Source organism: Lepus europaeus, chromosome 16 (assembly GCF_033115175.1).
Source record: "Lepus europaeus isolate LE1 chromosome 16, mLepTim1.pri, whole genome shotgun sequence".
Classification (NCBI taxonomy): Eukaryota; Metazoa; Chordata; class Mammalia; order Lagomorpha; family Leporidae; genus Lepus; species Lepus europaeus.
The window spans coordinates 42,686,770-42,697,338 of NC_084842.1; the positions used below are offsets into that span (position 1 = coordinate 42,686,770).

The 10,569-nt window shown below is 40.6% G+C and overlaps 1 protein-coding gene across 1 annotated transcript in view; it reads left to right on the forward strand.

Annotated features, from left to right (window-relative positions):
- ADAM7 (ADAM metallopeptidase domain 7) overlaps positions 1 to 803 on the forward strand; it is a 52,946-nt gene extending 52,143 nt beyond the window's left edge. The window contains exon 22 of the mRNA XM_062213101.1: positions 354 to 803. Within this exon, the coding sequence (XP_062069085.1) occupies positions 354 to 398 (45 nt within the window). The 3' untranslated portion in view covers positions 399 to 803. The remainder of the gene's footprint in view (positions 1 to 353) is intronic.
- Positions 804 to 10,569: the final 9,766 nt, after the last annotated feature.

Genomic DNA, 10,569 nt, shown 5'->3' on the forward strand with positions numbered 1-10,569 from the left:
GTACAGGTATGCTGCCATCAGTGTGGTATATCCTGCAGGAGTTTTCCCATGATCTTTCTACCCCATAGTGAAACCATGCCATGCAGAGCAGTGAGTGAAGACACTCCTTAGTCAAGCCAACTGTACCTGTTGGGCATCCTGTGCTGGAAAACAGCCTTATTTTCCTTCCTTCACCCTAGGGGCCTATTGAGTTTATAGCTGCTTTATTGTCCATAGCTAAGGAGACATACACAAGTGTGAATAAATATGGTACAACAGGATCTTGATCCCAATAGTAGTTATAAATGAGTAACAAGTAATGCTTACCTATGATAAAGAAAACAACTGATTTTTAACCATCTGTTTCTATCTAGAGATTGAAATTGGATATCCACAATGGCTGTGCAAGTCTAGGTTGAAGATTCTGGAGCCAAGATTTCACAACTTTCCCTAGATTATTTCCTACACAAAATTCTTGTAGTTTTTCAAATGTTCTTTATTTGAACAGATGTTTAGGTGAAATAACTTCTTTCTGTTGCATTTACTTATAGAAATCACAACCTGTAGTATAGATATTTGCTATGGGGAAAAAAGTGTCTTATTGTTAAATGTTCTTTAGTTCAATATGAAAATAGTCTCCTTGCTCTAGTGTTTTCCTACAAAATGTCCATCTTCTTTTAAAGGGTCAAAACTTTTTTTTTTTTAACAGGCAGAGTTAGCGAGAGAGAGAGAGACAGAGAGAAAGGTCTTCCTTTTCCATTGGTTCACCCCACAAGTGGCCACTACAGCTAGCGTGTTGCGGCTGGTGCGCTGCGTCGATCTGAAGCCAGGTACTTCTCCTGGTCTCCCATGCAGGTGCAGGGCCCGAGCACTTGGGCCATCCTCCACTGCACTCCCAGGCCACAGCAGACAGCTGGCCTGGAAGAGGAGCAACTGGGACAGAATCCGGTGCCCGGACTAGAACCCGGGGTGCCAGCGCGGCAGGCGGAGGAATAGCCTAGTAAGCCACGGCCTAAAGAGTCAAAACTTTGAGAATGTTGACTTAAACCTTGAATCTAAGCAGCAAAGCATTGCTTATAAAAGCTTACTTCTTTGCAGGCATAAAAATACTCTCTGTATTTGAAACAAGACATCATTCCTGCTAGCTCTGGTTTAAATGAAACCATCTGCAGAAGAAATGCCACATTAGGCAGTGCAGGGTGGCATTGGTCTCAATGATTATTGAAAAGTGAAGGCGGTGGAAAAATAGTCACCAGGACTGCAGAATAGTCACTACAGTCAGAAGGGCGCAGCACGCCTCTGGCAGTTCCAGATCCCTGGGTCTGCTGTTGCAGAAGAAGCCAGAATGTTAGATGTCCGCATGTTAACCTCGCTGGGCAGATGGACTCGTAATTCCCATGAAGGGCTTTGAGCCTCTTGCAATACATAGATCTGAGCATTTAATGTCTGATTGCTGGCATCTTTGCCTGATCCTTGTTAGTTTGCTGAGGGGTGGGGGCTGTCCTGGGAGTGATTTCAGCTATTTCTTACACAGGTGACTCTCAGTGTCTCTCCTATGTTCTGTTTTTGAGAACTGTAAAAACTATGACTTTTCTTTCATCACTGAAATAAAGTTCTCAAATGCTAAATAAAAATTTTCTGATTCAAAGAAATAAAGGCTACAAAAGAAGAGCAAAAGCCTGTTGTCCTTGTGACATTGTGTTGCTGGGCTGACCAATTTTTCCTGGAGGAGAGAGAAGCAGAGGACAGTGGCGACTCAGCACTTTATACTTGTCAGCTATCTACCAACGTGCTTGTTCTCATCAAAGTGTCACTGTGAGGATGAATAGTGATAAGTATACATTTGAACTGAAATAGTCAATGGAAATTTGCAGCAGAAAAAGAGAAACCCAGTCAAACAATAACCCTCTGATGTCCCACATTAAAGAGAAAGCCACATTTCCATTTCTGTATTCTCCTGAATCCAGTGTAATTTGATCTGCGATACATATTCTGATGATTTCCTTCCCTTTATTAACATTCCAGCTTCCTGATTTGATATTTTTATCATTGTTTCCATTTCTTTTAGAAGACTCCTCACCACCACCCATTTCTCCTGCCTTGGGGTTTGAATTTAACTACTCCTTTTTGGTGATTTTTGTTTTTGGTTCTTCCCTCTCTCTCCAATTCTTCTGCCTCCTGTTTCTTGCCTAGATAATCTCTCTAGTGTCCCTTTTCTTCACAGAGCCCCAGGGCCTTCTGCCAGTTAAATCCCTTTCTGATTTTAGGTGGTGTTAGGCAAACTCAACCAAACTACTTAACTCAGGACTTAGAGACTTTATCTCCCTTTCAAATCCATTCCTTAGGCATTGTTTCCTTCCAGCACTGTCCCCAGTTTAGGAAGCAATTTTCACAGCTTCTCCCTACTAGTTGTCCTCATGAGATCTGGTTATGCCCCTGTTTATGGAGCCACTTATGGTTTCAGAAGAATACGTTGGGGTTCCTAATTCTATCCTTTGGCATACGTGTGTAGGAAGAGCTAGAATTAACTCATTCTACAAAGCAGAGTCATTATCCAATTTTTAGGGATTGGAGTCTAATCTAATTGGAGAGGAAGAATCCAAATGATTAGCAAAACAAAAGTCTATAGGAGCTCTTAGGAAAAAGATGCTAACCTGAGACTAGTCACAGGTGCGGGCTGGAGTGAGGGAGTTCTGAGAATGTGAGAAACATGGAAATTTTGAAGAGTTCTCTCCAGACCCCAGGGGTGCACAGGGATGAGGGTGGGGACTTCAGCACCACAGTGAGTAAAACCCAAAAAAGGACTGCAACTGGCTGAGTGACCCCCCCTCCCCCAGCTCCCCAACATACATATAGATCAACGTGGGGATCTGGAGCCGTGCAGGCTCTTCTGCTCAGATCCCTGACCATGCAATGATGAAGACCCTCGTAAAACCCTCGGAAAAATGAGATCAACTGTGAAAATAGGAATTAAAGCCTGAGCACAGACTTCTGTGACTTCACACTCCAAGAAGGGGGTTGATGCTCGAGGGTGCCTGGGGCAATAGATTTTGCAGCTTAAATCAGGCAAGTCACGTTTTACAACACTCAGAAAAAGATATATAGGAATCCACATCTGCTATGATGTATTATTTAAATACTTTGTACCAAGGAATTTCAAGTATATTTTTACCTCAGTTCTGCCAGGAATGCAGTCATGGTTATCCAAAATTAAACAAGATTTCCACCAACCCATGACCTACCACTAATATTCCCACTATAGCATTTAAGTGTTCTCAGTATCGACCATCTCTACATAGCTACTCTGCATTTTTCTCAAGGCATCTGTCCTGCCAGACTACTATAGAATGCGAAAATCATGCTGCATGTGCTAAAAATGGGGAAGTTACATCCTAAACAAAGTTAATAACTTCTGTTAGTGTGCTAATGTCTGATAACCCAGCCATGAAGTTCATAGAAGTACCACTAGGTGGCGACATAGGCCAACCAAATTTAATGTTAACTGGCAATGTCTCAATGCTTCCAGCTCTTCCAGAGAACATTAGGCTTTAAAAACATCAATACTTTAAATAAACTTTAAACTTTTCAGATTCCTTTCCTGATTACTAAATATGGAAATTGGATGAATTTTAGCAGACATTACATTCTCCTCTGCCAAGGTGGTGGGTTTAAGTAGACACAAAGGAGCCACCCCCCCTAAACAAAAGGGGAGCTTGGCTGACAGCCTGAGATTTCAGAACGCAGATTTGGTCAGAAGGATCTATTTCCTTTACTCTCGGTTCTGAAATCCAGTCTTCTGGACCTTGGAGCACCAATAGACTAAAAAAAAAACCAATCTCCCGAAACCATGGTGGGTGTCTAGGTTGTTTTTTAATTACCTATTATCTGTTCTTTCAGGTTTTGTTTGTTTTTGAAGCTTAGCAAGTTAACTGGACCCCTTGCTGCCATGGAAACCTGAGGAGGTCCCCCAGCCCACCTTCCCCAGGGATGTATAATGGATAGTAAATGCCAGGAGAAGCCAAGAGCCTGTGTGACTTATCTGACATTGTGGTGGATCGGTGATGACAATTGATGTCCCTCTACTAATCGTCACCAAGGAGTGAGAAATATTGATTAGGTTCCCAGGCTTATGGAGGCTTCCTGGTCGCTCTCTAACTGCAGGTCAGACTTTCAGGAAACTCTGGGGCCATTATACAGGGAAGTGACTGTCTCGTGGTCTTGGCAGGATCCATTAACATCTTTCTCCAGGAAAAGCTTCATCATGGGCAACATGTAATGGGTATTGATCGCTAGGAACAGAAGACACATTTAACTTCAAAATTCCAAAGTCTCTGGAAACAGAAAAGTGAGGAATGCTGGATGGGGAGACACATATCGGAGCTGACTTAGACGATCACCTACACATGAATTCAAGCACGAGTTGGTGCTGCCTGTTCAGGGATATCAGCAACTTGCTTCAAACAGAACCACAAAGCATTTACTGAGTACACACTACTTGTCAGGCAATATTCTAAGCCCTGCATCAGCAGTATGTCATTTTATTTAAAACAACTCTGAGTTAACTACTTCTATTATTATTCTCACTTTGTAGTTTGAGAAAATTGAGGTCAAAAGAATTAAAATTTGTCAAGAGAGAGACAGCTGAAAACGTACTATAGTCAGGATAGCAAGCCAAGAAGTCTCACTGCAAAGAGTAGGCTTTTAATGGACCCTGTGCTGCTGGTGTAAATACAATCTTGATAAGGAAAAGGCTCAGGAGCCTCAAACTCCAGACCTCAGTAAGTGAGATTAATCCATCTCACTCCCATTTTGATTTTCCATCCAAACTTCCCAACCTTTGTATCCATATATTGTCAGGTTAATCTTACGAGTATGAAGTAAACTGAAAACGGATCTTTATAAAAATTAAGGGTGGAAATAGGAGAGAGGAGGAAGAAGAGTGGGAGCATGAGTGGGAAGAAACACTGTGTTCCTTAATCTGTATATGTGAAATGCATGAAATTGGTATTCCTTAAATAAAATTTAAAAAGAAAATTAGAAAAGCAAGCCACATGGTGGCTTGAGATGCTGTTGTCCAAAGTAGAGCTTTGGGAGTGGACTGAAACCTTAACCCTTTTGCAGCTCATATATGCTGCTCCCTAGCAGGCTCTTTGCAGTCCTGCAATCTTTTGTTTCACAACAACCTCAGATTCTACAAAGTGCTTTCCTAAAAGAACAGAACTCTTCCTGGGGAGGTGTTTTAATTCAGCCTCGTGTGCCTGGCCAGCCTGTCTGTTGCTGTCTCTGTAACAGTGGGCAGGGAACAGAAGACAAAGGTGTAATGGACACTGAGCAGCAGCCAGTGGGTCAGGGCATTGTGGAGGTCAGTGAGGAGCCTTTCCTGGGCAGGCTTCTGCCCTGCTTCAAGAAAACGAAGAACGCACTGGAGGAGTGGGTATTTTCAACATGTGGGGAAATGGAAGGTATCCAAATTGTTCTTCCAGACTCTAGTCTCCTGCTAGTCCATGTCACCTTTCTGGGAAATGTGCAAAACTTCATAGCGGCCGGCGCCGCTGCTCAATAGGCTAATCCTCTGCCTGCAGTGCCGGCACACCGGGTTCTAGTCCCGGTCAGGGCGCCAGATTCTGTCCCGGTTGCCCCTCTTCCAGGCTAGCTCTCTGCTGTGGCCCGGGAGGGCAGTGGAAGATGGCCCAAGTCCTTGGGCCCTGCACCCACATGGGAGACCAGGAGAAGCTCCTGGCTTCGGATCAGCGTGATGCACCGGCCGCAGCAGCCATTGGAGGGTGAACCAACGGCAAAGAAAGACTTTTCTCTCTCTCTCTCTCTCTCTCTCTCTCTCCTACTGTCCACTCTGCCTGTCAAAAAAAAAAAAAAAAACTCATAGCAAGGAGTACTTTACAGACAAGGAAACTAGAGGTAAGGGACCCTGAAACACATATCAATGGCAGATCAATGGCAAAGCAAATCTGAGCTCCGGTCTCAGGACAAAGCCACGATCTGGTTCCCCCTTCAGTCTTGAGGTGAGAGAAACAAAGTGATGACAGCATCAGAGGTGGCACCTGAATGACCTCGAGTTCATCTGGAAAAGGCAGCTTTGGTGTCAAAAGTGGAGGCCAGCTGAGAGCAGCACGTGCAAGCCTAAACTACTTTGCTATAAATCAGCACAGTGACAAGTTCATTGTTTTCCATGTTCATCAAAGTCAGGACAGATGGGAAGACAAAAGGTCAAGGTTTGTTGTCATTCTACCAGGACTCTGTCATTCTACCAGGACTCGAGAGAAGTCACTAGGCAGAAAAATGTTGGATGATTTTCAACAACTCCCCCAGCATGTAACAGAACTCTTATATTGAAAATATTCCTTTCACAGTATATGAGCATCTGTTGCTTGACAACAATAAGGTAGTCCTTGACAGTAAGGTAGGGATGTGGAGGTGACAGTTTCTCTAACATCCTGGGTTCAAAGTCACTCTCCCCTCTCCTTTAAAGTCCAGACCCAGGTCTGTGCCTTTTCAGGTCACCAGGCAAAGTGATCAGAGGTTATTTTGACCCATGAAATGTCTCTGATGTTTTCTCTGACAAAGGACATTTCAAAAGCTTATAGTATTGCTTACTGCAGTCTTTGGGCTGGCTAAGAGAAGGAAGACATAATCCCTTAACCAGCACATTGAGCAAATTTGATGCCTCAGTGTTGAGGCATTGCCAAACAAGTCAGAAGACAAAAAAGTCAATCTATTCCATCTCATTAATGCTGTCCTGGTTGTTTCACAGATTTCTATGGTGAAAATATCCTCAGCTAGACATTGTGACAGTCAATATCTCACCTTCAGAAATGAGTTATCAGGCACAAACCCAATCTAGTGTTATACTCCTGCAATGATTCTGAGAGAGAAAACACTTGGGTTCAAAAGGAAAAGTGATAAAATGGTAGAACCACAAAACATCATTTTTTTGCATCACAGAACAGCCAAAGTTACCAACTTTACTAGGATGCCGCAGGCATCCTGAAACAAGCAAATAAAGACAGACACAAATAATATTTATAGATTTCAGAGTAAAAGTAATATTTCAAATAATCAATATGGGTTGGTGTCATTTAGACTCTGTTTACTTTTTCATTTATTCTTTCATTCAACTTTTACTCATCGCATACTTGCTGTATTTAAAGTATCATCTTAGGGACATGAAGAAGTACTGGTGTATAAAGCTCTGCCCTAAGAAATGCAAGCTTCATGGGAAAGTACAATGGCTTCTAAAAGGACCATTGTCAGTCAATTTGGTGAATGACACAAAGGAAGAAAGTGGTGGGGACAACTGATCCACAGAGAGAAAAGAAGTGTATGCTGTTTGCTGGGATGGAGAAGGCTTCCTTCAAGAAATAAGCTTTTACCAAGGTCTTAACAGATGTGCAGAGATTTTTCAAAGAAGAGTATTTGCATTCCAGGGAGAAACAGCCTGTGCACACGAGTTGGACAGGTTCACGTGTAATAAGTTTGTATAGCTGAATCACAGGGTACATAGGAGAGTGTAGACTGAGAAGAAATTGATGCCAGGCTGTGGTTATCTTAAAGGCAAAGGATTTATTAAAATAATTGAAATTGATATATCATGATCAAAATTGTGTTTTGGAAAAAAATCACATTTTTTAAGGGTGAATTAGAGAGAAAGGCTACTGAACTACATAAGAAGATGCCAAACCTCACAGAGAGCAAAGGTGGTAGAAACAGAGAAGGGAGTGGCTTGAGGAAGCACTTGACTGATGGCTGAGGCAGCAGGCAGGAGGTGGAGGAAAGACTTGCTGTTGCTGTCTAGGTCTCTGATTTGTGCAGATGAGGCAAAGAGTACGCTGAGAAGAGGAGGTTGAGCTGGGAGCACTCTCAAATGACGCTCATGTGTATAGTATAGTGAATTAGAATGACAAAGCACACTTGGGAAATTACTCAGATAAGTTTTCCTCAAAAAATTCGTTAAAACATGTATTCAATTTTACTCAAAGATGCTAATGACTAGTTGCCTAGAATTCTGGACCAAAAGCAGAGGGTATGCTGGGTAATTTTAGTAAATATAGTTTTGTATGTCCAAGAAACTTGTTCTCTTTATAAGTAATGAAAATAAAACCCTTGGGGCTGGCGCCGTGGCACAGTGGGTTAACGCCCTGGCCTGAAGCGCTGGCATCCCATATGGGCGCCAGTTCGAGAGCTGGCTGCTCCACTTCCTATCCAGCTCTCTGCTATGGCCCAGGAAAGCAGTAGAGGATGGCCCAACTCCTTGGGCCCCTGCACCCACGTGGGAGACCGGGAGGAAGCTCCTGGCTCCTGGCTTCGGATTGGCACAGCTCTAGCCATTGTGCCATCTGAGGGGTGAACCATCGGATGGAAGACCTCTCTCTCTCTCTGTGTGTGTGTAACTCGGACTTTCAAATAAATAAATAAATAAATCTTAAAAAAAAAAAGAAAAGAAAACCCAATGAAGTTAATTCATGGAAAATAATCAAGATATTGGTAAGTCCAGGTATAGAGCTTTGCTTTCAGCACATGGTCCCTGCTCACCCTTGAACTCAATCCTGAGATGCAGACTACAGGTTACTCCAAAAATTCTCCTCTAACCCCACGGATTCTGTCATGACCTTTGGTAAACACCTCTGTAACTCTCACTCTGAGCCCCTATAAAGGCTCCTAAAAGAATAAAACCATAATATTTGAAAATAGAGAGTGACACATTATCCAACACAATCCTCTTTTATCTTTGAATATATTTTATATAAAATATAAATATTTGTATATTTTATATCTTCTATATTCTATATATATTCTTTATATTCTATATAAAACATATCATATATTACTCAGATAACACTCATATATATTACTCAGATAATACTCATATATTTATATAAAATCCATACATATGTATATGTATAAATATTTTAAAATATATTCATATAAATATATATGAATACATATTCATATACATATATTTTATGTAAAATAATTTTATATATTTTATATATATCAAATTTTTAAATATACTTTATATTATTAAAATAACTATTATAGTATCTGCTAATTCAAACATCTGTTTCTATTCTGGGTTGGTTTTGATTAAGTTTTCTTCTTATTGAAACATCCTATTTCCCTGATTTATATGCCTGCTCATTTCTGTTGGATCTTACACATTGTGAATGTCAACCCTGTTGATACTGGATTTTTTTATATTCTTACAAATACAGTTGAACTTCATTCTGACAAGCAGTGCCATGATTTGGAAATGATATGATTATCTCAGCCTTGATTTTACGATTCGTTGTACAGGACCGAGCACTGCTGAGTTGATGCCTCTGCGTTCTTCACTACTGCAGCAAGACCCTTCTGAGTAGTTTATTAAATGCCCCATAAATTCTGAAATTTCTGATTTCATTAAGGAGAAACAGGCACTTTCCTAGCCTCATGTGTGAACCGGATACTTTTCCCTATAAACCACTGACTTGTTCTTTCCCAGTTGTTCGTTAGTTTTCTCACAAAGCATATGCTGACTAGTCAATTATTAAATACCAGGTGGGAATGCTCTGTAAATATCAGAGTGCCATTTCTGCACAACTCTCTCTTTTCTTACATGTGGTTGGCCTATGTGAGAGGTGAGATCTAGTACCTGTTACTCAGTTACTCTGTCTTTGGGTAGAAGTCAAAAGTGAAGTTGAATTGCAACTCTCTTTACTTGAAAATGATGAACTTGAAATCTGAAACTATATACCTGATACAGAATACAGGAAAGCCCTGGAAAATTTTTTTTAACTTTTAACATCTGTTACTGTTCTGATAAGAAAGCAATGCAAATTATCACAACAGAAATGATCACAGTTCAGAATCCAGAGATGTAAACTAAATAGAAATCACTTGTGTTGCAACATTATTTTTTCTAAAAGTAAGGTCCCTGTGAACATACCATAGTTTAAACCATTGCAAAACAGAGTTGGAATGAAATAATCAAGAACAAGAATGTAGAAAAAATAAATAGCAGTATAAGATTCACAAGCATAATCAATGCTAGAATAACAGATTCAAAATATAAAATACTTGCTTTTTTAGAGTCACAAGATAACCAGAAAATGGAAATAATAAAAAACTGATATATATATATATATAATATTTAAAATGTAACACATGTGTTAAAAACTTATTGGACATAACCTAAGAGAGAATTACTGATCTTCATGCCAATTCTGAAGAAATAGTCCAGAATGCAACAAAGAGAGATGTTGGCAAAAAATGAAAGAATTGCTTAAAGATGTGAAAGAAAATAAAAAGATCTAATTTATATGAACTGAAATGATGAGAGAGAAACCAGATCACCGCTATTCAATCAACAATGGCTAAATATTTCCCAGGAAGTGGAAAAAGAAAAAGATGGAAAATAAAAGAAAAAAGATTCAAAGCTAGAACACGGGCACATCTAGATAACAAGCACCTGTCTTAAAAATCATGGTGATGTCGCTAGGCTTAGAAAGAAGAGCTCAAAATCCCAGGGAGAAAATCCTGGTAAAAAGGAAAGGATTAAAAGCTAGGATGGCATTGTATTTTTCAAGGCTATTTGGG